Raw genomic sequence first — 27,820 nt, 5'->3', positions numbered from 1 at the left:
GGAGGTGTCACACCGTGCCCTGGTGCCAGGGGTGTCACGCTGTGACTGACGGGGGGGGTGTCACACCGTGCCCAGGTGCCAGGGGTGTCACGCTGTGACTGACGGGGGGGTGTCACACCGTGCCCAGGTGCCAGGGGTGGGAAGTGTCAGGCTGCGCCCTGGGGCCGTAGGAGGGAGCCGTCGGGCGCTCCGCCCCGCCAGGGGTCGCTGTGACTCGCTGCGCGGCGCCTAGGGCGGGGCGTCGGGAGCTGGGGGCGGTGGCTCGGGGCGGTGGCTCCCGGCGGCCGGTAAAGGGGGCGGGGCCGGGGCCCCGTGAGTGTCGCCGCCACCGCTCGCTTCCTCCTCCCCGCGCAGGTAACGTCTCCCTGGGGACGCGCTCGCCTTGCGAGACTCGGCCCGGCCCCCGCACTCCGCGGAGCCAGCCAGCCCCCTCCACCCCCGGGTCCTGCTGCGCTTATGGCGGGGAGCCCCCCGAGGCGCTCTCCGGGCCCCGGTGAGGGGCGTGCGGGGCCCCCGGTGTTACCTAGCCCGGGGGGGCGGGGCGGGGCGCCCCTCAGTGGCTGGGGCTCTCGCTCCCCCGCCACCGGGGCACGCACTGCCCCCTACCTCAGCCCGCCCCCCTTAGCACTTACCGCCCCCTGCCGGCCACCTGCTGCTGGCCCCGCCGCTGCCGCTCCTGGAAGGAGGCCCCCGGGGGGCGGACGGAGATAAGCTCCAGCAGGGGCGGCAGCTGCCTTTGGCTCCTCGGCGCTCTGGGGCGGCCCCCGCCTCGCCCTGGCAGCGCCGGAGAACAAGGCTGCGCACAGCGATGCGTCTGTGCGGCCAAAGCGGCCTCTCCGCGGGTGTGCCCCGGGCGTTGGGGGTGCGGCTGGGTCCTGAGGTGTGATTAGACCTATAGCAGTGTAGGGCTGGCAGGGAGCTCAAGGGGTCATCTGGGTCAGCTAGGGTGACCAGACAGCAAGTGTGAAAAATCAGGAAGGGGGGGGGTGGGCGGTAATAGGCTTCTATGTAAGAAAAAGCCTCAAATATCAGGACTGTCCCTATTAAATCTGGACATCGGGTCACCCTGGGGTCAGCCCCTGCACTCAGGCGGGCCAAGTGCTTGTCCAGTGTGTTCTTCAAATCCCCCCTCTGAAGGAGGTTCCACAGCCTCCCTTGGAAGTCTCTTCTCGATCTTAACTATCTTTCTACAGTAGTTACAAAGATTTTTCTAACAGCTAACCTCTATCTCCCTTGTTGCAAATTAAGCTCATTACTTCTCGTCCTGCCTTCAAAAGGCATGGAAAACAATTGCTCACTGGGCTCTTTCTAACAGCCCGGAATGTGTTTGAAGACTGTTAGTAGGTTCCCCTCTCACTCAGTCACCTTTTCTCAAGATTCAGTATGCCCAGTTTTTTAACCTTTTAAAAGGGTTTTTATTATTTTATCATTTATCAAACTCTTTTTCATTTTTGTTGCTCTTCTCTGGACTCTCTCTCTCCAGTGTGTCCATATTTTTCCTGAAGTGTTGCACCCAGAATTGGCCACAGTACTCCAGCTGAGGCCTCACCAGTGCAGAGTAGATACCGTTGGGGCCCTGCACTACCATGTGGGGGAGGCTGCTGACAAAGGATGAGGGAGGGGAATGCACTTATCCCCATTCCCCTCTAGTTAGCACATATTGCCCCCTGCCAGGGCCCATACTACCTTACAGGAGCTTGCCTTGCTACCAATGTGTGTTTGCACTAGTGCTGCCTTTTTGTTCCTGCCATAGATGGAGCTGTTAGCAGTAATGGGATTTTTTTCCGGGGGGGGAAATGGCCAGTGTTAAATAGCTCTAGAGTCTAACATTCCTAGATGGAGTCTAGCAGGAGCTTCTGAAAGCTATTATAATACATTTATCTATTACAGCTTGTACTTTACATGTGTGTAGGTGTAAACTGTGATCAGATTATTTTAGGCATGGCGGTACCGTGGGTAGAGCCAGAGAGGCAAAGTTATTAGCAGGACAGAATATAACATGTTGGTGACAGCATTGGATTAAGAAATAGGAAATATAAACCTTACAGGAAGACTTTAGGGAAATTGGCTTATTAGGCCAGATTCTGATTGTTCCTGTAGATACAGAAGTTAAACCACTGTAAAACTGAAGTGAAAGAAATCAGAATCTGGTGCATTGTTGTAGGAACTTGTTGCATGTGAATGGCCACATTTTCTTGGACACTGAAGTCTTGTATTTGTGTCACACAGGTAACCGCTAAACTAGGAGCTTGGGGTGTGATTCCCAGCTCTCACAAACATATGCACACTAGCTCTCCTTGAGTTAGTTGCACTGAAAGTAGTAATGGAGCTGTAGTAGCATGGCCAGTGGCGACACAGGATAACCGTGCCCAAGGTTCCAGCAGGTTTGTACTTGGCTCGGCTCGCCTGTGTGACCACTGCCAGTTCTGCAGCAGCTACACTACTGTTTTTAGCATGTTAGCTGGGTGGTGTGTATGTCTACAAGAGTTGGCAGTCACACCCCTATCTCATAGTGTTGACATAGCCACAGCAACAGCGATAGCCTGCTGCTGTATATCCTAACTTGAACTAGTACCCCAGCATGGTGTTAGTGCTGTGCTTCACGGCTTGCTAGAGTTGCTTTGCTTCACTTTACTATTTTTAATGCAGAGTTCAACCAACATTACCATTTTTGATCAGATGACGGGGTAAGAAAAGGTGTGGTTTTTATGTTGGGATTTTTTTTATGTTGGGATAAATTAAGCTTGTGAGCAGTCTTGAGGTAAAAACACAGTAAAGAGAAGGCAGTGCAGTTTTACTGTGAGTTAAGGTAGGCAAGGTAAGCACTACAGTTTTACCACAAGGTCAGTCATGGGTGGAGATTAAAGTGCCCTGTCTTCACTGTGGTTTTTACCTTGGGACCATTCATATGTATTATTTAACCTGAGGTAAAAATCCACCTTTTTTAGTTGTGAAGACAAGGTATATGGATATAAAAGCTGGTGTCCTAGCCAAATTATAGTATGGACAACTACATTTGTTTGCCTAAACTATCCCCAGAAGCTACATTTCCTATGCCAGTCTTGCAATTTCACTTAAATGTATCATAAATACACTAAATGTGTGCCATGATTAATGTCTGTTTTAGAAAGAAAACAAAAAACAAAGAAATTTGTTTTGTCAAATATGTATAGACAAGTTAAAGTACTAATGTCTCTTCAACAGATGCCAAACATTGTTTTTCAAACCAACATTTCAGAAAGAGGAAATGAAATTTTTCCTAGATAAACATTTTCTCACTTCTACCATTAGCCAGAGAAGGTGCAAATTAAAATATTTGCACTAACAGTGTACTTTGAAACATGTTTCAGAATTAAGGTCTTGATTTTATAATTGATTACATGTGGGAATGCCCCTGTAGGGAGCCCCATTGAATTCAGTGGGGCTCTGTACAGATAATGGGGTGCTGTGCAGAGTCAATTGCAGGATTGAGGTCAAACAGAGTAAATTTGAGACCTTCTCAGTGCTAATATGTAAAATAATATTTTGGCTGTTGTTTAGGGACAGCCTTTTGAAAACTGATGATTTTTCCCCAGGGCAACAGAGATTTCTATTTTTATAATTATTTTTTTAAAATGGGGGATAGGGAGTACTGTAAACTGCTTATTTAATCAGTGCTAAGATCAGCTCTGCACATGCACAGTGACAACATGAACACAGCTTTGTGAGGAGTGTCCAGTGTGTCCTTTATGCTTTAAAATATTTTAATTCTGCAAATTGTGATACTAAAAGTGAAGGAGGAGGAATAGCTTTTGAAATATATCTTTAATTTAAATCTAAGCACACACTTGGAGTATAAAATACTCCATGTAAACATATATGTTTTACTTCTTTGGAACTAAGTTTCAAAGGTTAAAGTTTCAGTGGTTTGGGAAATAATTAAAAATTAATCTTACATTCCAGTTCCTTCTCTAATGTATGGGGACACTATTTACTCTTGTCAAAATGAAACTCTTTGCTGATTTTAATAGAGAAAAAATTCCAGGTAGAAACATTTCCTTTGCAAATAATCTGCTTAAAGAGAGCTTTGTTTGCTAACCTTGTAATCAATACATCTTTCATTCTATTTGCATCTGTACACTAACAAATCATTCTGTGACCTGTCATGTTTTTCTGCCTTTACTACTTCATTGTCATGGGATTAAGAGCTAATTTAAATAGGGCTACAACTGGTGTCTTTGCGGGTGGGAGTTTAGCTGTATTATAAAAAGCAGAAAATTGGATCAGGCTTATCTCTTCATTTTACAAATTAAAGGTAAGTGGTGAAAATTTAGGTCTTCCAAATTGTTTTGCCAGATACCTGAAACATGCATTTTAGAAATCAAGTACTCTGTGTTTTCGTTAGTATAAAGTTTATTGAAAAATGGTAGTTAAATCAATGTTAGTGTGTAACTATAAGTAAAATACTGGACAAGGTCTTTAAGTGTGAGCCTGTCGATCCCTTTTTATGGAGAGAAACTAATGGGTTAAATGTGTGGGCTGGCTAAAGTAGCAGTGTCCAATAAATTCAAACTCTGCCTCTGACTGACAATAGGAGCTTTGAGAGGCTGGATCAGATTAGTCTGATCCTTCCTGCTTTGTTGAGGCTGGGAAGCCATTTTGGGATTCTGCGGTGTGGAATAGAAAATAATGTCCTGTCAACTTGCAAACTTGCCTTGAATTGTTTTGACTGGGATTGCTGGACCTCGGAACAGAATGCTGAAGCATATAATTATTCTAAATATGTGAAGCGGATGACTCAGGATTTTGGATATATAGGTTTGATGCCATGCATTTGCTGCTGTTTTTTGTTAAACTGTAATATAAATTGATCTTGGAGCTTTATCTAGGCAAACTGTAAATTAGAGTTTGTTTTGAAACTACTTGTTTTATCACAGGGTTGACCTGCTTAAATACGTAATTCTAGTGAGCCTTCAGTAGACCACTGTACCTCTTTAAATGAAGAGGCCTGGTTAGATTCATGTGCAGCAAATTCTGCTTGAGTTTTTAAATCACTGGGTTCCCAGTCTGTAAAATGACCCAATGCACTTTAGCTATGACATGTTTTAGATTCTCTGTGTGTATAAACAATGAGAAGACATGTTTGTTGTCTCAGTACAACTGAATTTGTAGCTATTTTCTGTTCAGCTCCTTTTTATATATAACAGAGCTGGTTTTAAGTAATAGTGTTACAGTTTGGCAACTGTCGAGTGTATCATAGCACACATTTGTACATTTACAAGATAAAGTCTAATGAAAGATGTTAATGTTGTTAGTATTCTCAGAGCCTTTTTAAAAAGAAACAATATATAAACATCCTTCTTAAAAAGTTCTTCATATCTTTATGAACAGATATTTTGTATTAAGTGTGTTTGACATTTGCTTGAAGCTCTTTTGCTTTTCAGCCTGTTTTAAGTTGGTAGTTTTGGGGATATGTGGGGAAGACATTGCAAAAATTCGGGATACACTCCATGGAAGTAAATACAAAGTTAATGTAATCACTTATAGGAATTTCAGATGGCTAAATTCCTACTCACTAAATATGACAATATTAGTATTAAATGCTTATTGTGAACAATAGCAGAGTTTCAAGTTTGAAATAAGTAGAAACAGTTGGTTACTAGGAATTGTTACATTATTTAATATTTATAGTAATGAAATGAGAGCCCATGGTCTAGCAAAGCTTATTTGGAGTTTATGGTAGTAGCATGTTTTCTATATGAATAATTTAAATGAGTTTGTCTGCCTTCAAGTGTAGAGTTAAAATAGCAAATTCTGTTTACAGTAATGCTGTCAAATCTTATTCTGTGAATTTTGTAATCTCAAAAGTGAGACCCATTTTCTTACCAAATCCAATTTCCCATTTGTAATGCATCAGAATGGGTTTGCTCTTACAAGGCTGCCAGCCTTGTATTTTGCTGCTAGCATTTGTCCAATGTCTTTTTCCAATGAAGACGTTGGATTTTTTTCCTCACTCCTGAATGTTAGAGAGGAAGGATGGTCCGATGGTTAAGATAGTAGCCTGGGAATTAGGAGACATGAATTCAGTTCCCTGCTTCAACACAGACTTCTTGTGTGACCTTGGGAAACTCACTTAGTTTCTGTGCCTCAGATCCCCATCGGTAAAATGGGTTGTTTGTGAGGATAAAACACTAAGAAAAGATTAAAGCACTCAGACGTTATTGTGATGGAGGCCACATAGGTACATAAGTCACAAATGACTGTAAGTTGGGGCTCATCCTAGTCCCTGTTACAGTAAGTGCACTGTGAATGCAAAGTGCCGTGTGCTTGTCATGACAGGTTTGTGCTAAAAAGCCAGTACCTATGGGCCTTGTCACCTTTATTAAAGAGGGGGTAAAAAAGTCAAGGAGTGAAATCATGGGCCTGCTGAAGTCAATGGCAAAACTCTTATGGCTTCATTGGGGACAGTTCATTGAATATGTCTATGGTTTTGAAGCTATGGAAAACGAGAGTTATAGTTCCCCTTTGGGAAGAGAGGCCTCTTAGCACAAGGTAGTGGGTAGGAGTATGATTCTTTACTCATGCTGCTGGCCTGACAGTTTTGGATTTGCCCACATCTGCAGCCATCTGTACAGAGGAGAGGTCCCTCTGCAGTGCTTCTAGATCTCCATCTCCTCCCTTGTAGCATAGCTAACTCAAGGGTTGTGTTATCGCCTGTTGTCATAGCACCCTCAGGGCTCATTACACTACCAACGCTATTGTTTTGCCATGGGATGATGCCACTTCAGAAGATTATCTCCTCTCCCTTAAAATCAACACGTTTCCAACTGGGTCCAAGGGGAGCCAGGGTTTGCACTATGAGATTGAGGTGTAATAACAGAAGTGGTGTGTGGAATCTATGCAGTGTCTGCTTGCATCCTATTTGGCTGAAATTTATGCTTTGGTCTCTTACTTTCCTGTACTCTAAGTTACCTCACAAACCTAGTTTAGGTTTTTTTTGGTCCTTTTGTAAATAACTTGTTTGTTCTTATAGCCTGTGGATCTCATTGCTAGGGGATGCTGTGAAGGCAAAAACTATAACTGTTCAATTAGGTAAGTTTAATGGAGGATAGGTCCATCAGTTGCTTTTAGCCAAGATGGTCAGGGATGCAACCTCATGCTTTGATTTTTCCCTAAGCTTCTGACTGCCAGACACTGTGACTGGATGACAGGATGGATCACTGGATAATTGCCCTGTTCTATTCATTCCCTCTGAAGCATCTGGTATTGGCCACTGTCAGCAGACAGGAAACTGGGCTTGATGAATCATTGGTCTGACCCAGTATGGCCTTACTTTCTTTCACTCTTCTCCATCCCTTCCCACCGTTCTGTGCAGAAGTTATATGGATTTTTCTAACAGACTTTTAAAGAGAGGAGGACGGACAATAGAGGCAGAGAGAGTCAGATCTTGGGCCTACTAAACTAGATAATATTCATTTAAGCAGCTAAGTATTGTGAAAAGCTTATACTTCGTGTCTGCTGTATTCCCTCATGACGCATCATCTTGAAGTCTAGTCAGCATAAACAGTTAAAAGTAGGTTCCTTTGTCAGTTTTGGAGCCTCCTTTATTAAAATGCTTCTTTTTTGCTCCTGTTACTTTGTGCAAGATTCACCGGAACACAGGGAACTGACTGTGTATTTGACAGCACTCTGCTATATAAAGTGAAGAAACTGGAAAAACAGAACATTTCTCCCCAATCTTTCAGTTACAGTAGTCTTAAGTGCCACTTGTAACAATAGTGGGTAAAACATCTTCACACAGAGGCATGTGCCAATATTTTCAAAAATTGTTGTCTAACGTTAGGCTCTTAAAGTAGTTACCTGATTTTTTTTTTCAAAATTGTTGCTGTGTGCTTGGCACTCCTGAAAATTAAATCACTCCATATTTTGGTACCTAAATCAATTAAGTTTCTAACTTTAAGTACTCCCTGTTGCAACCATAGCGGTGACTCTTATACTATAGCTTGTAAGCAGAAGAATTTTCTTAAAGCTCTGTTTAATATAGTCAGCCATTAGAACTGCTTTGTACTTGCTCCTAATTTTTTAAAATGTTACAGATAAAGAGGCATACCTAATTTCTGAATCCCCCTGTTGTTGGACTAACATTCTACACTTCATTTTGAACTCAACAAACAAAGCTAAGTCTCTAGAGACTTTTTATTTTTTCCTGCTGTTACCAGGCAGTTAGATGGTGAATCTGTGATTGGAAGTTGTGCTAGTGATTTGATTACCCTGTGGTAACATGAGAACCAAAGGCCAGATGACCTTAGTATACATGACAGGTTTCAGAGGAACAGCCGTGTTAGTCTGTATTCGCAAAAAGAAAAGGAGGACTTGTGGCACCTTAGAGACTAACCAATTTATTTGAGCATGAGCTTTCGTGAGCTACAGCTCACTTCATCAGATGTTTACCGTGGAAACTGCAGCAGACTTTATATACACACAGAAATCATGAAACAATACCTCCTCCCACCCCACTGTCCTGCTGGTAATAAGTGATCAACAGGTGGGCCATTTCCAGCACAAATCCAGGTTTTCTCACCCTCCACCCCCCCACACAAATTCACTCTCCTGCTGGTGCTAGCCCATCCAAAGTGACAACTCTTTACATAATCAAGTCGGGCTATTTCCTGCATAGATCAAGGTTTTCTCACATCCCCCCCACCCCCATACACACACAAACTCACTCTCCTGCTGGTAATAGCTCATCTAAACTGACCATTCTCCAGGTTTAAATCCAAGTTAAACCAGAACATCTGGGGGGGGGGGGGGGGGGTAGGAAAAAACAAGAGGAAACAGGCTACCTTGCATAATGACTTAGCCACTCCCAGTCTCTATTTAAGCCTAAATTAATAGTATCCAATTTGCAAATGAATTCCAATTCAGCAGTTTCTCGCTGGAGTCTGGATTTGAAGTTTTTTTGTTTTAAGATAGCGACCTTCATGTCTGTGATTGCGTGACCAGAGAGATTGAAGTGTTCTCCGACTGGTTTATGAATGTTATAATTCTTGACATCTGATTTGTGTCCATTTATTCTTTTACGTAGAGAAAGAAAGAAAACAAAGAAAGATAATAACAAAGAAAATAACAGAACGCCACTAGCCGTCACCTTCAGCCCCCAACTAAAACCCCTCCAACGCATTATTAAGGATCTACAACCTATCCTAAAGGATGACCCAACACTCTCACAAGTCTTGGGAGACAGGCCAGTCCTTGCCTACAGACAGCCCCGCAACCTGAAGCAAATACTCACCAACAACCACATACCACACAACAGAACCACTAACCCAGGAACTTATCCTTGCAACAAAGCCCGTTGCCAATTGTGCCCACATATCTATTCAGGGGACACCATCACAGGGCCTAATAACATCAGCCACACTATCAGAGGCTCGTTCACCTGCACATCCACCAATGTGATCTATGCCATCATGTGCCAGCAATGCCCCTCTGCCATGTACATTGGTCAAACTGGACAGTCTCTACGTAAAAGAATAAATGGACACAAATCAGATGTCAAGAATTATAACATTCATAAACCAGTCGGAGAACACTTCAATCTCTCTGGTCACGCAATCACAGACATGAAGGTCGCTATCTTAAAACAAAAAAACTTCAAATCCAGACTCCAGCGAGAAACTGCTGAATTGGAATTCATTTGCAAATTGGATACTATTAATTTAGGCTTAAATAGAGACTGGGAGTGGCTAAGTCATTATGCAAGGTAGCCTGTTTCCTCTTGTTTTTTCCTACCCCCCCCCCCCCCCCCCCCAGATGTTCTGGTTTAACTTGGATTTAAACCTGGAGAATGGTCAGTTTAGATGAGCTATTACCAGCAGGAGAGTGAGTTTGTGTGTGTATGGGGGTGGGGGGGATGTGAGAAAACCTTGATCTATGCAGGAAATAGCCCGACTTGATTATGTAAAGAGTTGTCACTTTGGATGGGCTAGCACCAGCAGGAGAGTGAATTTGTGTGGGGGGGTGGAGGGTGAGAAAACCTGGATTTGTGCTGGAAATGGCCCACCTGTTGATCACTTTAGATAAGCTATTACCAGCAGGACAGTGGGGTGGGAGGAGGTATTGTTTCATGATTTCTGTGTGTATATAAAGTCTGCTGCAGTTTCCACGGTAAACATCTGATGAAGTGAGCTGTAGCTCACGAAAGCTCATGCTCAAATAAATTGGTTAGTCTCTAAGGTGCCACAAGTCCTCCTTTTCTTTTTAGTATACATGCACTCGCTTTTTTTTAATTAGCAGAAATATAAAGGAATACAATTTAGTAATGATGATCTTTCCCAAAGTGTCTGTCTTCTCACAGAACTTTTTTAAAGGAATCGGAAATTATCTAAATTCTATCTATTTAATTTTGTTTAAAAAACTGAAAAGGGGAAACTGAGTGGTTGGAGGTACAGAAGAAAGGAAATCTAATTGATGTTACTATGGGTGAAAGACTGGGGGGGGGGGGACTTTCAAAGGTGCAAGAAGGGAGTTAGCCGCTCACGTCCAATTTGTGCCTTTTAAAATCTGTCCCTTGTAGTCTAGCATTCTAGGTGGAGGAACACTGGTGTATCCAGGTGCCTGAAATCAGCTGAGCTGCCAGGTCGAAATGTGATTTGTTGATGAAATGCTCCTTGCAAAGTACCTGTACCTTTTGGTCCACGTTCAGTCCCAGTAGCAAATTGCAGACAGACAAGTCAGTTGTCCGCAGTTTTAAGGTCTTTCTGTAGCTCTTGTTGATTCAGTACAGTAGCCTAACAATGTAAGTAGAATGGGGCTGTGTTGTTAAAGATGCCCTGCAGAAAGGGGGTGTGTGTGAATGGGATTATGCTTTGTTCCTACTTTCTCAAAAAAAGTCTTTCAGACCTTGAATCTTCTTACATTGGAAATTCGATTTTGTCTGTTTTGGAAGACTGATCAGAGAGTTCCTGAAAAGATATCATGAAGGCTGAAAGCTGAGCAGTTGGCAGAGGAAGGGATCCGTAGTCAGTCTATGTGGGGTGTTCTTGTAACAGTAGTTTAATTCCATGACTTATGAAATTTTGAAGAGAATGTTGGGGTAAAGATTCAATACCTATGCTTCAGTTAGAGCGTGAGAACAACAATACACCTGCTCTGAGACGTCCAACAGGAACTTCAGCAAAATTAGGGATGAGTGGACTTGATATTCTTGATGCTTCTTTTTTGGGGGCGGAAAAATGCTACAGGCATTCTTTATACATAAAGAAGCAAAGGAGAGCACAACTCCAATTTAAAAAAAGTTTTCTGTGCAGAGATTTATCTCCCTCTAAATAATATGAATAATAAACAAGGAACACTCCGACACCCAACATCGCAGGTATTAACTTCAAAGATCTAGCTGGAGGGACTGTATAGAATTTAACCCTCAGGCAAAGTCCCTTTCTACTCATCCAAAACAAAATAACACCTGAGCAGAAGTACATCTCATGGTTATAACATGGTTTGATTTATCTGCACAGGGTGGTTTAAAATGTCCTAATTTGCTTCAGCCAAAATAGCTTCCCTTAGTAAAGGGACAGAACCAACTTAATCACTTGTCTATTCTTTATAACGTAGAATCATAGAATATCAGGGTTGGAAGGGACCTCAGAGGTCATCTAGTCCAACCCCCTGCTCAAAGCAGGACCAGTCCCCAATTTTTGCCCCATCCCTAAATGGCCCCCTCAAGGATTGAACTCACAACCCTGGGTTTAGCAGGCCAATGCTCAAACCACTGAGCTATCCCTCCCCCCACGAGGAGGATTCCCCCCCGGGAATCCTTGAACTGGGAGGGTGGTGCAGGCTGTAACCTCACACCAAGGACTGAAGGTAAAGGTGTCTCAGAAGAACAGATTGTGGATCATAGGAAGAAGAGAATGAAGGATCAGGGATCCACAGTAATATACCTTAGAGCTCTCCAGGATGCTTTTGGGAAATCATTAGGGGAAAAGGTCAGAAAGGAGGCATCTACATCAAATGGAGATCAAGATCAAAGGCCCTGTCATAGTAAAGAACCTTGCCAATCAGATGGCAACTCAAGAAGTATCTGTGCAGTTTCAAGGCATGAAGAAGATCAGCGACCTCCGCTACATTCAGACAGACAGAAAACTTCAGTAGATGAAAACAATGCTTGTGCTAGTTCAGTTAGCACTGGATAGAGTAACCCCAAAGAACAGTATGTGGATTACAAAAGGCCAAACATTGCAGGACCCTCTCCAAACTTGTATTTGTGGATGAACACAATTCAAGTTCAGAAGAAGATACGCTGGAAAAGGAGCCCTCCATGGGAAGTGATTGGTCTGATGTGGATGAAGTAGAACCTTTAGCTAGGTTCTCCCAGGAGGATTCAGTTCCACATCACAATAGGCCAGTTATTTTGGAGACTTCACCAGTTATAACTGATTACATAACGTACCCTGCTCATCTGTACAGTCACCCATGGGGTGACTTTGTGAAGTGCTGGACAAGTACTCCAAAACCACCTAATCATTCATTTTCAAACCCCAGTGAGTTTACTTCTTATTTAGGTGGCTCAAGTAGCAGTCATCTTTGTGATATTTCTGTAGAATTTGCAGCAAGCACTCCTTCCAACATATAGTTAATAAAATTATTAAAGTTGAGACTGTTTGCATTTGATGAAACTTTGTATAAAGTCAGTCTCCTCTGCTGTTTCACTAGGTCCTTCAGTGATTCTCAGTCTTTCTAAAAAAGAAAAGGAGGACTTGTGGCACCTTAGAGACTGACACACTTATTTGAGCATAAGCTACAGCTCACGAAAGCTTATGTGCAAATAAATTTTAGTCTCTAAGGTGCCACAAGTCCTCCTTTTCTTTTTCTGGATACAGACTAACACAGCTGCTACTCTGAAATCAATCTTTCTAGGCTACTGTACCCCTTTCAAGAGTCTGATTTGTCTTCTGTACCCGAGTTTCACCTCACTTCAAAACTACTTGCTTACAAAATCAGACATAAAAATCCAAAAGAGTCACAGCACGCTATTACAGAAAAATTGCTTACTTTCTAATTTTGACCATATAATTATAAAATAAATGGATTGGAATATAAATATTGTACTTACATATCAGTGTATAGTACATAGAGCAGTGTAAAACAAGCCATTGTCTGTATGAAATTTTAGTTTGTACTGATTTCGCTAGTGCTTTTTATGTAGCCTGTCGTAAAATTAAGCAAAAATCTAGATGAGTTGATGTACCCTTTGGAAGACAGCTGCATATCCCCAGGGGTATGCGCACCCCTGGTTGAGAACCACCAGAGGGGGAGCAAAACACTTAAAAAATAAGCAAAATACTATTCCAAAACTGAAAAATTGGCTGGGGAACTCAAGGACCAATATAATATCTGAAGTTACTGTTTACCCATATCTTGAGAATGAGTACATTTGAAGCTAACTTTAGGCTCTCTTCTTTTGCATGGAGGGAGCCTAAGACAGCCTGCCTTCAATTTTCTAAAATAGGCTATGTTTGTTGTTTGAAACCTGACTATAACTGGCAGTGTGACCACAATAAAAGATGAGTGGTTCTCTGCCCTTCCCCTTCTTTCATTTCTTAGTTCTTCCAGAAGTTGGTCCAATAAAAATATATTAGGTCTCCCACCTTGTCTTTCTGATATCTTGGCACCAATATGGCTATAACTACACTGCATAGTCCTTCTCCTAGCAGTATCAGTAGGGGATGGGGAAAGAGTTTTCTTCTAACTACAGCTACTAGTATACATCCTGTCAATGCTTGTTGTTGAGTTACAAGGCTGCACTCTTAACTCTGGAGACTCAATATTGTTGCAGTTTCTAGTTCTTGCAGACTTGTGAATTGAAAGAATGAGTCCAGATCTAAATCTGAGCTTTCCTCACTCTGTACTCTAAATGTAATGTCCAGTGGTATGCTGCCATATTATTTATTACATAGGTTGTGATCCTGCAGCTTTGAAGCATCAGGCATACTGCTGGCACTTCATGTTGCAGAGCACCACAAACACTTCTGTATGCTTTCTTATTTATAAAATATATCAGGGTGGATTGATTTAAATCCTGATTTAAACCACCAACTGGAAAGCTTCCATTTAAATGATCAATTTTAATCAGCTTTTCTGTTTGTTACTTCCTAAAGAAAGGTGAATTCTCACTGGTTGATACAACTATTAAAACGTTGATTTACAACTAAATAGAGCCTTTACGCTAGATGTAGTACATCTTTTTGCTACCTAGAAGGGTACACTTTAATAATATACATTTATTTAAGCAATTACATAGCTTAATATTTTCAGATTCTTATTAATTGTATATTTTAGTATGTTAAAAAATGGTGAATGATCTATTGCTTGTTTACTAGATTTTTTTTTTGCTTTTCACTTACCAAGCTGCATTAAGATGGTAATAAATTTAAACACATAGCATATAAAATTTTATTTTTATTAAACAAAACAACCTTTAAATGTTTTGGATACATACTTTTCTGTTATCAAAACATGTTTCACATTTACATCTAAGTGATTTTAATAAAGGAACAGAGGGATTAACAAATCAGTGAATTAAACTGATTATTTCATCAGCCTGGGAAATTTTTCAAATATGCCTAAGTGAAAGTGATTGGAGTGTAAGTTGCTACTCGCCTCATTTTCCAGAGACTTAGGCAACAGTCTCCTAAGTTGCTTAGGCTGTCCTGCAAACTTTTAAAACTAGATCTCAACCCGTCTCCTCATTTTTTATTCATAGGTTAGAAAAGGGAGACAAGTTTTCCTGTTTTTTCAACTCTGCTGATTTCTCAACTTTGAATGAAATGAAGAAAATATTATTTCTGTGTCTGCAGAAGAGGCTGCTGCTGTCCAAAGCTGCACTTACTCTGATTCCATGTGCTTAGCTAGTGACTTTGGTCAGTTCAGTGATGTGACTTCCTTTAAAACATCATCAGCAAACATCTACTGTGGGAATAGATTACCTCCAGCCCTGACATTTATTATGGTTGGCATGATTGATGGGTGATGATTAGATGTCCATGTCATTGCTAAAGAAGATGCTGCTGCTGTTAGGCATCTACCCTGGTACTTTGGTGTTCGATCCATCTCATTTTCTTGCCAATATTCTATCTTTTTCTTTACTGCCTGCAATTTAACTTTGTTGAGTATTTCTCTCTTCAACGTCTTTGAAATTCTTTTCAAATTTAAACATCAGCAACACAGTAGCAATCTTTTCTGCAGTTTGTCCAAGGCTATGGAAGTAGATTTTAATATACTCAGCGTATCTTCTGCTTTTCTCTTTAGTCCATTGTTGACTGCTTTATCATACACTAGCATAGTAAAAAATGGTAAGCAATCCATAGGAATGATGCAAAAATAAGTTTACTAACTGGTTGATTCAGATGTGTCCACATCATCGTCAGGCCTTGCATCTTTGTTGCACTGTTTGCAATTAGCACATGTTCATTTTTTACCCAGCAGTACAGGAATTTATTGAAAATAAATTCCCAAATAGGGTCTTTTTTTATGACTTACAGCCATGGCAGGTTTTTTCCCCTCCAGTTCCCAGGTATTGAAATAAGCACTAGAGTTTTTGTACTTGGAAGAATATTCTTCTTCCACTGCCCTGCTTTGACATCAGTGTTGTTCCTTTCTGGCTGCACACTTGGCTCCGTCTCCCTTATTACATGACAAAAGAAAAACAAGAGAACTAACAGTCCAAGACTTCTGCTCATGTAACCCACATGCCTTTTGCACCTGCAGTATTTTTTTTATTTAGGGATAGAGAGAGGCAGTTGAGAAACTAATGGATTTGTTTGTATCTCTGTCTGCGTACGCAGAGCAAGGCATTTTACTTGAAGTGCCCATAAAGCATCCAGAAGCAAGGGCAGGTAGTTAGAGGGCAGATCAGTGTTTCTCCGGGAGCTGGAGAATAATTTTTCTTGCTGGGTGGAGTCCTAAATATGCACAGCTTGAGAACTGAGCCAGTCAGAACTCAGGCAGTGAGAAACAATAAAACAGGAGTAGGAGGCCACCCAGGTGGGCTCATGGATGATTCTGATGAGATACGTGATGGTGTCTCCTGGAGTCAGAGACTGGGTCCCAATGCCTGTGATGAGTTTGCTGGTCTCTTGCACCCAGTAGCACAGCACTTTAACTCAGATTTATTGATAGAGGCTCATGGATTCAGTATATTTTTTTTATTTAAATCTTTTAAGAGATAATAAATGTAGGCCTTAATATATTTTGTATTAAATTCAGATTCCATTTTAAACAGGTTTATTTTTTTTAAAAAAAAAAAGAAACTTATAATTTAAATAAAATAAAAATCTGATATTTTAATTTTTTTTTAATTCAAAAAAATCTGTTTTTTAAATCTACTGATTGCATAGCCTCTGGCCACCTTTTACTGAAAACAAAACAATTGCATTCTATATGGTAGCTATCCTACCCAAAAACGTATGAGCCATCTCATTAAAAAGCCAGCAGTGCTCAGTCAAAAAATGTTCCTTATTAAAAAAACAAACAAAAACCAATCCAGTCAGGTAAAAAGCTTGAGAAAACAGATGTGCTCTGGAACAGGAGATCTAATAAGTCTTGAGGAGATGTCTTCTCTGAAAATGCCGTATCTTTGGTCTCCAAAGGCCAGCACAGACACTATAGAAGTATGGCAGCTGATTTGGACTGCCAGGACAATCTGTAGGGAGATGTTTGCTCTAGGGACCATATCTAAATCAGGGAATTCTAGCAAAAAAATTCCTGCCAGTTTCTACTGCTGGTTCAGCTGCAGTGATGGAACTGGAGCGTATACATGGCTGTAATGGCTTCTGGTATCTGTTACCACCACCACAACGTCCAGGACTATATTTCAAAAGCCTAGTCTCCTCTTTAATTCTTGCAAAAACTGTGCCTGTATCTTTGACCTACAATTGTTTGTTGGAGCAAATAGGTAGTTATCCAACTACTGCTATGTCCCCAATTTATTTACAGACACAAATTGCACGTGCAAAAGGGGAGACCTGTCTGAAATTTTGGGTGTAAGTCAGTGTGCTCAGTGCTTGATGCTATTCTTTTATTCTGGTTATTCTCACGTTATTTCAGGCTCATGAATACATTTATCTAGTCAACTTACTGAAGTGTAGTGCTTGAAAGAGAGCAAAAGTGTATCTTAAAATTATTGTTGTAAAATTATTCTCTTGCTTATAATTCCCTTTTTTTTTTTTTGTCCACAGATAAATTATGGCAAGTTTAGCAACTCTCAAAAATAGGGCATTGTAATGGAAATTTTGGCAGACTTAACTATGTTGACATGAACAGCACCATTGCTGTAACAACTGCCCAACATAATCTAAAAATAGAATCTCTTCTGCCTTGCTAGGGAGTCTTTTTAATAAGAAGGATCTTTAATCCCATCACTAATTCAGCTTTTTTTTTTTGCAACAGGTTTTATCCTTCTAAAGCATGGCTTGCATCATCTTTCTTCCCCCATGCCTGTAATTATCTGTGCTGCTCTACAGATCTGTGTTATAACATCAGATCTTCCTGGGTGCCTTATTTGTTACCGTTTTGGTAATTAGCATGAATTAAAACATTACTTCCCTACTCTTACTTCAAGACACATACACATTTTAACCAGATCTTTAAAAGTAGTACCTTCAAAAACCTTAACTGAAAGAAGCTCAGGAAAAAACACTAGCTGTGTGACTCAGATTGCTGTTGGCTCATATGCCTGGGTGTGTACATGAGTGTTTTTACTCAGGAGACAAGTTTAGCACCAATTACAAAATACTGAACTGCCCCTCCTTTTATTGGTTTGTGTTTTTTTTAGGAAGTGAACTCAGAAATACTCTCTACTGTTTAGTGAATGATATTCAAAAGACTTCTAAAGAAAACAACTTTCCTGTATATTTAACTTACAAGAGGATTAGGTGGCAAAGCATCTAATAAAAGCACTTAGGAAATAATGTGTAATTGGAGGGCTGGTCGTTGAGCTACTGAGGATATTTTAAAGGTATTACTTCAGGTATTGTAAAATCTCTGTTTTGTTTTTTAATAGTGTAGCATAATATGGGATCTGTCAATCACTTGGAAAGTGGTGTGTTATAATTACAGTGATGGCAGCTTGACATATTTTATGATGGCATTCCACAGAACTCAGTAAATGCCAAAAAATAGACTATCTAGGTCTACGCAGAAGGAAAACTGTCCTCAAGAGGAAACAGATTAGGTTCATGCAGCTTTGATAAGGATATCTATCAATAGCAGTAAAGTTTAAAAAAAAAAAAAAAAAAAAAAGTCAACTTTGTATCTTGGAATGCAGTTCTTTGATGCCAGAAATTTTTTCTACTGCAGTATTTGCAACATTCCATAACACAGGCTGAACAAAGCAAGGGCTCTCTTACCTTGAATTTAAATACTTTTAAACCATTGCATCACTTTATTTTCACCTTTTTGCAGTATGATTTGAAACAATCACCATGGATTTTTCACGTCTACACACGTACACCCCACCCCAATGTGTGCCAGAGAACACTGGCTATACATATGCACTCAGGTGAGAATTTTTATTTCTTATGGATAAATTATAAACACTCCAAAATGTTGTTAATCCTAGAAACCTTGGCTGTCATGGTAAGTAATTACTTTTTAAATACGCTTTCTTTAAAAAAAAAATCTACAGTGTATGTTATAGATATTAATATCTAATCTTGTTTCCTCTCTGGAGATAAATGTACACATTAATTTGGAAAATTGTAAGTTCTGGACTAACAGGAGGGTGAATGACTAAGATAATGACTCATTATTTCAGTTGCTATGAATACACTGGCCTAACCCTGCACTTAGATACCATTGTTGTCTTGTTTATGATGTCTTAAAAAAATTCATACATGGATCTGTTTTTATGGCTTCATTGCAGTTAATCAAAATAACTTATTTGTAAACCTTATTAGGATAAGCATGTCACTCAGAAAACAAATATGTAAGGCCCATTAGTTATAATATGCAATTGTTGCGACTCCAGTAGATGACTGAGTGTGGAATTCCACCCAAAGTAAACCATTCATTAAATTTCCGCAAGACCGTTATTGTAGCTATAACTCTGAATTTTGGTGAGCTAGTTGTTCGTAGGGATATTAAACTGACCACTCTGTGGTCCATTTTTTCATTAGCTAAATCACTTCACATTACCAAAGTTACTTTGATAGTATAGTTTCTGCTCCACATTATGCAACTGAAAGGAGAGACACAAATCTTCCTAATCATAAACCCACCTTTTAGATAAGCATTCAAGATTGCTTAAGCAAATCTGCTTTCTAAATTCAGGAAAGTATCTGAAGGATATGTAAAGGGGATGAAAGGAGATATCAGTCTTAAACCTGTAATAAAGTTATGTATCTTTTTCCTATCAAGGAATATTTTTACTTAATGAAAGTTAGTGGAGGATATCTTTACACTTGCATTATAAACAGCAGGGTTATCACTTTCAGGGTGGGGATGGGGATTTTAAAACTTGCTGTTGGGGGGGGGGGCACTGGGAAATTCACATGATGAATGAAGAGCTGCAGACTTATTGTTGAAAGAATTTACTTAAAAACAATTCTGTACATTCTGTAATCGTATACATTTTCTAGTTATATTGAAAAATACATGCACAAAATTAGAATCTCATTTTTTCCTCCTGATTTGAGATACTGTATTCTTAATAATCACCTTAAACCAAAAGTCTTTTTTAATACCTTTGTATCCTCTCCATAAAGCTAGCTTCTTTTGAAAATAGAATTGTAACTGGGATGAGGGGGAATAAGTAACTCTTGGTGTTATTCCAGGAAACTGAGACTGGTTTTAAGTTTGTTGTGTTGTGCAGGCCCAAGTGTCTTGGCAGAGAGGCAGTAATTTAATTTTTTCTTCTAAAGAAAAACTCAGTGGCTTGATAAGCTTTTAGTCATGACCCTTTTTACCTCTTGGAGGTGTTTGATGACCTCTCCCTTCCCCACCCCATCACGGGTCCTGATTTATGGTCTTTACTCCAGCAAGACTCCCAGTGAACTAGATGGGGAGTCTTGCTTGAGGAAGGACCACAAGATTTGATCAGGCCCTGATGAAAGGAGTGGTAGGACAACTTGAATATAAGAGGGTAATGGGATGCTAAAGGTAAATTGGGCATTTTGCTCTTTCTATATAGGTGAAGATCTTGTAAGGATGAGATTAGTTCGGTCTTTGGAGGGTATAAGGGGGCAAGGGAAACTTGCTGTGGCTGCACAGCATCCCACTTGGCTGCTTTCAGTCACTTTACATATTGTAGGTAAACAACTGGCTGAGGGAGGGTTTGATAAGATAAAGTTTGGCAATTCATCTATTCTTGGAGGCATCAGGCAGCTTTGGTTTAAGATGTAGCAACTTTCATAATACAGAATCTTATTTCAGAGCCTATTGCAGGAAAGTATCTGTAAATGCTCTAATTGTAATTTATAATAAAATACCATCTGAAGCTTTGGCAACACTTGAAACATTAAAATAGGGGAAGTTGGCATACTGAGATCTGCATTCAAGGTCCTGAGTATAAACTTCAAAGCCTGTTAGTCACTTCAAGGCCTGTTGATTGAGCAGGACTTCACCATCTCAGTCTTTGCATGCTGAGGTCTTTTTATAGTATATAAAGATTTCTTTGCACAAGTCTGCCATCCTCAGATTTAGTGATACTTGGAAAACCCTACAGAAGGGAGGGTGCGCAAAACTGCTTCCTTATGAGTGTTAATTTTTAGCTTTATTTTGCAGGGTATTTGTATTCATGTTCAGATTTTTTTTTTTATGCCTCCCTCCTCATTCTGTCCCGTCCCTTTCCCCACCCCCAATGGTCTCAAGGTGCTTTACAAACACTAAACTATCCCAGAAAGATAGCTTTTATAGCATACTCATTTCACTCCTGGGGAAAACTGAGGCAGAGGAGTTAACTTGTATATTCTGTGCAAGCTGAGAACAGACAATAATGTTCAGTAAAAAGTAGGGAAAATCCAGATACTACAAATCAGTCAATAGCCTCAGTTATGATTTATTAATAGGAGCCTCCATTAATACTAACAGGAATTACTACGTAATCCTAAATGTTTGCACCTGTACTGAGAAAATGGTGATGTACTAATTAGTATTCTATATCTTGGGCTACATTCAAAGGAACATTTAGAGTGATGTGTCGTACAACTTTCAGCCTTCCCAGCATGTAAATTGAACCTCAGATTCTCACCCCCTTGTTAATGTGTAATTTACAGACTTTAATTAGACTGGCTTCCAAATTTAGCCCCGTTTCTTTCTCAAAGGATTTGTGGTTCTGACAGTTCAGGTGCGTTTCACCCTCCGTGTGGAAAATGGTACAAATGGTAGTGAAAGGTTTTGGTTTAAAGTAGACATTCACTGGGTCTTGAGAATAAATGTATGCATCTCTAACCTGTAGACAGGAATCTTGTACTCACTGAGCTTAAAGATCAAATACATTCAATCCATACTTCAGTAAATTAACACGAACCTGAAAATATCAATAATTAGAAGCAGTACACTGATTGAGAATAGTCTGCTTATTTTGTCTGGAATAGGGCAAGGGAGTAACTGTTCCAGGGCAAACTTGTCACTACAGGTGTTTATCCATGCTAATGCATTTCCTAACCAGAGCAGTGATATGCTGATAATCTACTTGCTTGGAAACTTAGAAGTATATGGTTAGTCCTTAGCTCACATATATCCACTGGAATTGTTCTCCAATTTATTGCTAGTGGACTGGAGCTGCTTTACCTACTTCATTGCAACTTCTATAAAATAAGAAACTATCCCAAAGAACACTTGAAAAATGGGTCACTTGCACTGCCCTGTACACAAAGCTAAATTTATGGTAAACTCAGTAGACTAATTCTGATTCTGCTTAAACCAGTATAATTTAGTAGTTAACTCCATTGAGATTAGTAATTTTATGCCACCACTAGTAGATGAAAGCCCATGTTGTCACATGGGTGTAATTCATAATTGAGGCGGGGGAGGGGGGAAGAGGCTGAAAATGGCTGAGAACTTAAAAATTGAGTGGTAACAGACCTCAAAACCCAGTAATGCTTCAGCCTGGGGCTATTCTGAACAGAAAGAGCTTTTGGCCCTGCTTGCTGCTGCTTCCATCTCTTCACACTGATTGTACAGACATAATAGCCTTCAGAATGACACTGGCATTCCTGGAATCTTTTTAAATAGTTTTTAATCTATCATAAAGGGTGGGGGAAGTGTAAAGGTAACAGCTAGATGAAAAAGTAAGACTACCTATGTAATAGTGAAGAAATCTATGAGCAGCTCAGAAAGCATATATAGGGGCAAGAGGTTGCAATGTCTTCTTTGAATTCCATCACACCCAAGTATAACCTAGCATTCATATTTGCTTCTTGCTAGTAGGTTTATTTCTCTAGGCAGTAGATATCTAGCAGATTTTTCAAGCAATGATATACATTATGTGAAAAATAACTTGAACACCATAAATTGTTCTGTCATACATAAGGAAAGCTTCAGTGGTCTCCCTAACAAGAAAAACAAACCCTCCTCCAAAATATGGAAGTTGCATCTGGAGATGGGAGACTAGACTTCGAGGTATTGTCCATTTGTGTCACTGAAGTCCAAGATGACTTTGGTTTGTTTAAGAAGTGTAGTAGCTCTCTTAATACTAGAGTAGAGCCAAAATGCAAGTGTTATGTGTTGGTTTTTTTTTACTTAGTGTGAAATTCAGACCTTAAAATTGAATCAGTACAAAACAATCCCGTGATATTAAGATCTGAAATAAGTACAAGTATTTGCTAATGAAAACAAACTAAAGCTAGTTACAGCTGTCGTTTGTTCTGTGTACTTTTGTGTTCTTCTTGTGAATTAGTTATCTGTAGTATCACTGGCTGAAGATGAATAAAAACAGATGCATAGTGGCAAGTGCAAATAGCAAATCAAATCGCAAGAGCCATTTGTTCAGGGAAGTCCTCAAATTAATAATAAACTATTGAGATCTTTCTAATCTTCCATGATGAAGGAATGAGTAATAGGGTATACTTTGTTTCCTAGGTAACTTTTCTTCCCTCTTTAGATGTCTTTGTGTAGCTTATGTTCAACTAACTTTAACTACTCTTGAAAGTCCTGTAAGTATCACAAATTTTGACAAAGAAGAATGTAAACTAAACGCTGGGGCCCAAATTTTATCTCTCACAAGCATCCTTTGCCCTGCTATAATGAAATTCGGAGGGGAAATTTGATGTTAGGTGTCTGATCTAAGTATCTAGTGCAACATAAGTGTGTGCAAACAAACTGCATGATGTTGTCTTGAGCTGAGCTTGGGCTTCTGTTTTACACCTGGATTCAGATGTCCAGAATCACTACAGATTCTGCTCTTGATTTATTTGTACAGAAAAGTGACTGCAGTAGATGAAGGTTGTATTGTCTCTTGAAAGGCATTTGCCTGGTCAGCCATAAAAATAAGAAAAATGTATATGAAAGAGGGGCTACTTCTGACGTAAATGAAACAATGTACTCCTAACTTTTTTTCTTATTTTTGTATATTTTAGGGTGATTTTAAAGGTGTTTACTGACATTAGGAAAAAGTTAATCTTATATCTTGTAACTTGTGTTTTTTTTAACATTTGTAATTTTTTTTTGAGTTGTCAATTTAAATTTGTATTTATTTATTATATTATGTGCAGTGGCATCTGGATAAGACACTGTTAATAAACTGAGTAAACCATTTGGTTACAAGGTTATAGGTAGAACAAAAGGTGTAAGTATCCTCATGCTTGTTGCTACCAGCAGTGTTCAGAGCAGATGCAGAGAAACTGACCCATTTCTGGTATATCTCATAGAACTGGTCAGAAATATACTCCGGGTATGTCTATGCTACGACGCTGCAGCTGCACACTGTAGCACTGTAGTGTAGACACAGCAACAGAAGGGGAGAGGCTGGTGACATGCCGGTGTCTACACCAGTGCTTAGGTTGGCTTAACCACATCTCTCGGGTGTGAATTTTTCACACCCCTGACTGTTGTAGCTTGGTGGACCAAAGTTTTAAGTATACACCAGGCCTGAGGTAATTTTGCCACAGTTCTCTTTTTCTGGAATCAACTTTGTACCTGGCCAGTGGCCCAGCAGAGATTACAGACTTCAGTGGGACATTCCCCTGTAACAGTTTGATCTTGGAATGAACAGATACCCAGAAAATTTTAACTGCAGGACATCTGTATTATATGCATACAATCACGGTTTCTCCAACATCTAGTGGCATTTGAGTAAGAAACCAGGCTCTAACAGAATAGATAGCTATAAAATGTCTTGAAGAGTTTAAATAATGAATTTCCTTCTTGTATAAATACAAATCTTACGTGCTTTGCACCAAATCTGTCTCCTGTCTTAGAGTAGGGCATACTGTTACTCACTTTTTTTTCCCAGGTAGTCTCGAGACCAAAACTGCCTAGAGCATGCCTCTCCTAGTTATAGTTATCTCTGTGCGTGTTTGTTTGTTTGTAAGAGAATCAACAAATCTAGAATTCTGTTTGTGCATTGTTTCAGTCTGCTTCAATGCTAAGAGTATAGTTTTGAGGAAACAATTCAGAGCCTCTCTGCATGTAAACTTACATCATTTGAAATAAACCAGTTAGTTAAACTAAACAGGTGCAAAAGGACACTCTTATTTCAGTTTAGCTTAGACCTGTTTTTAATTCCTTAAACTAAACCAACTAAAAACTGTCCACAGCCTTTTGCACCTGTTAACTAAATTGGTTTTAAAAAAAAAACAGTTTGGTGAAACTGGTGCAACTCTGGATATATGTGCCTATACAAATGTTCAGCTTAAGTCCTCATTTCTTATGAATAGTTTAGAATCATAAACTTGCCTAGCATACAACTCTTTAGATATCAGCAATTACTTGAGCTGGGCCAAAATGTTTGCAACCTTGGTTTAGAATTAGAATGTGTAAATATTTTCCCACTGTGTCTTCTCAAATTTCATGATGAATTTTAACAGGGTAGAAAAATCACGTCTTGGGTTGAACCTAAGCATGACACAAATCAGCCCACTTGGAATAGAATACTTGCTGCAGCTTTAGTTCAGAGAATACTTCCCCAGTAACTAGAAAATTCTGGACTTAATTATTCATAGGATGTGAAAGTATTTTGATACCGTTACAGAGGGGTTCTCTGTAAAGTGCTGTTTTTATTTGCTTGTTGATGTATATGAATCTGCTTATCTAAACCGTACATACAGAAGTATGCAATTACTTTGCTAGTAACTTTTGTTGGATGCTTAACAGTGTTTCATAGGCCCTGATCCTGCAGTAAGAACTGCTTACGTAGACCCCTACACCCACACTGAACTTTGCTGAAGTCAGTAGGGTTCTGTGTGGATGCTGGGAACTGCTTGTGTGGTTCTCTGGGCAGAATGAGGACTATGGTGAGGATAAGTTGAATCTATAAAAACCATAGACTTTTTCTTTCGGGGAGGAAATTCTGATACATTGAAATGTATCTTAAAAACTGTTAGTGTACAGCTTTATTTTTATTTTAGTTCAAGTTATTCTTCAACTGCTCTGGATTTTGAGACTGAACACAAATTGGATCCAGTGTTTGATTCTCCAAGAATGTCAAGACGCAGTTTACGCTTGGTCACTTCAGGATATAATGCAACAGATGATGCCCAAAATGACAACATTCATAGCAATTCCTATATTGGAAACGTATCTTTGTCAGATCAGTCATCCAGGTAAGCAGACTTTATTTTTTTTATATATTTAATGCAAGTTACCTATTGGCAGATTCTAGGTTTGCCCATTTAATCATGTATCAGACAAATAATTCGTTGCTGATCCAGAACTCAGACTTAATGTTGGAATGTGGCAGTGCGAAAGAGACTCTTCGATTTTTACTGTAGTAAAAACTGAAATAAACTTATAATTAAAGAGCTTAGATTGCATGTTTCTCAGTCTTGTGCAAAGGGAATTTTGTCTTAATCTTAGACAGAAAAAACAGCTGAAAGGAAAAAGATGGTTTCCTCTCCTCTTATTAAACATAATTTTCAACAGTAGAACGAGGACTAAATTTCAGCTTTGTTGCATTTTGCTGAGATAAGAACTCTGTGGCCAATGTGCTGTGCACCAACTCAGTAGTGCCAGTGGCCTTTTTTTTTTTTTAAATCTGGTCTTCGGAATACTTGCCTTTGAATTATTTTGCCAGTGAAACAAACATTTTTTGTTCTGTTAAACATTTTAGAACACAATGTTGACTGTGAAATTAACTATATCTTAAATGAGAAGAGTGACTGTAATAGAAGCAAATTTATGATCCTAACTCTATAAAACTTTTTCACTTGTTCAACTGTCTGCATTGCAAGTAATCCCCTTGACGTCAATGGGACTACTCACTCACCTGCTTAAGATTAGTCCCACTGAAGTCAATGAGACAACTTTACACACTGCAAGTAACAGGTAAATCAGTCTTTCTAGGATTGTGGCCTAAATCATGAAAATTCAGATGAGAAAACATACAAAGGTGGCTATTCTTCATAAGAACTCACTAGAGCCCTTAAATGAAACTGTACACTGTTGATAGTTACTCATCTGATAGTCTAACATATAACATTTGGGTATATGAATCATAGGGTTAGAAGGGACTGCAAGGGTCATCTAGTCTAACCTCCTAGATATGCCGAACTCTGCTATACAAAAATTTAAATATACAATTAATATTCAATATGTAATCTAGAGTAAAATGTCTGAAATGTTTGCAGTTGGATATATGCTGAGAGCAAGGGGAGACAAACCAAATGTTCATCTTGTATATAGCTTTGGTCACCAGTGAAACTGGTTAGCCTAAAAAGCCTTTTCAGTGCAGTTTGTATCCCCATCAATACGAAATACTTAAATCAGACTAAAATTAATCATACAAAAATTAAACTCCTTACATACTAAATGCGGAGCTTAAAGCTTACTTATAGAATCATAGAAATGTAGGTCTAGAAGGGACCTTCAAAGGTCAAGGCCAGCTCCCTGCACTGAGGCAGGACCAACTAAACCTATACCATCCCTGACAGGTGTTTGTCCAAACCATTCTTAAAAATGTCACAAGGGGGGTTCCACAACCTCCCTTAGAAACCTATTGCAGAGCTTAACTACCATTCTAGTTAGAAAGTTTTTCCTAATATCTAACTTGAATCTCCCTAGCTGCAGATTAAGCCCATTACTTCCTGTCCTACCTCCACTGGATGTGGACAAAAATTGATCACTGTGCTCTTTCCATTAGCCCTTAACGTATTTGAAGACTGTTATCAGGTCCCTCCTCAGTCGTCTTCTCTCAAGAAGACTAAACATGCCCAGGTTTTTTTAACCTTTCCCCATTGATCAGGTTTTTTAAAAAACTTTTTATCATTTTGATTGCTCTTCTCTGGACTCTCTCCAATTTTTCCATATCTTTACTAAAGTGTGGTGCCTGCAACTGGACACAGTACTCCAGCTAAGGCCTCGCCAATACAGAGTAAAGTAGGACAGTTGCTTTCCTTGTCTTACGTATGACACCCCTGTTTAATACACCCCAGCATATTAGTCTTTTTCATAGCTGTATCACACTGTTGACTCATTGAATTGTGTGGTGCACTGTAACTCCCATATCCTCTTCAACAATACTATCGCCTAGCCAAGTTGTTCCCCGTTTTGTAATTGTGCGTGTGATTTTTCGTTCCCAAGTGTAGTACTTTGTACTTGTATTTACTGAATGTCATCTTGTTGAATTCAGACCAATCCTCCCAAGTTGTCAAGGTCATTTTGAATTCTAATTCTGTCCTTCAAAGTG

At 39.6% G+C, this 27,820-nt stretch overlaps 1 protein-coding gene across 24 annotated transcripts in view; it reads left to right on the top strand.

Moving 5' to 3' along the window:
* Positions 1 to 274: 274 nt before the first annotated feature.
* The window catches only part of SUN1 (Sad1 and UNC84 domain containing 1), a 65,172-nt gene continuing 37,626 nt past the window's right edge, over positions 275 to 27,820 (top strand). For 7 of the 24 annotated variants that reach the window (XM_073362089.1, XM_073362088.1, XM_073362086.1 and 4 more), the window contains exons 1-2: positions 18,442 to 18,538; positions 25,545 to 25,739. In XM_073362089.1, coding sequence (XP_073218190.1) covers positions 18,462 to 18,538; positions 25,545 to 25,739 — 272 coding nt within the window. In that variant the 5' untranslated portion in view covers positions 18,442 to 18,461. Of the gene's footprint in view, positions 355 to 4,368; positions 4,798 to 17,812; positions 18,008 to 18,441; positions 18,539 to 25,544; positions 25,740 to 27,820 lie in introns of those variants that run through there. The other 17 variants (XM_073362070.1, XM_073362077.1, XM_073362072.1 and 14 more) reach the window with 11 other exon arrangements.

Source organism: Lepidochelys kempii, chromosome 10 (assembly GCF_965140265.1).
Source record: "Lepidochelys kempii isolate rLepKem1 chromosome 10, rLepKem1.hap2, whole genome shotgun sequence".
Classification (NCBI taxonomy): Eukaryota; Metazoa; Chordata; order Testudines; family Cheloniidae; genus Lepidochelys; species Lepidochelys kempii.
Note: the sequence above shows the minus strand (reverse complement) of the source record. Positions and strands in the feature narration are given on the sequence as shown.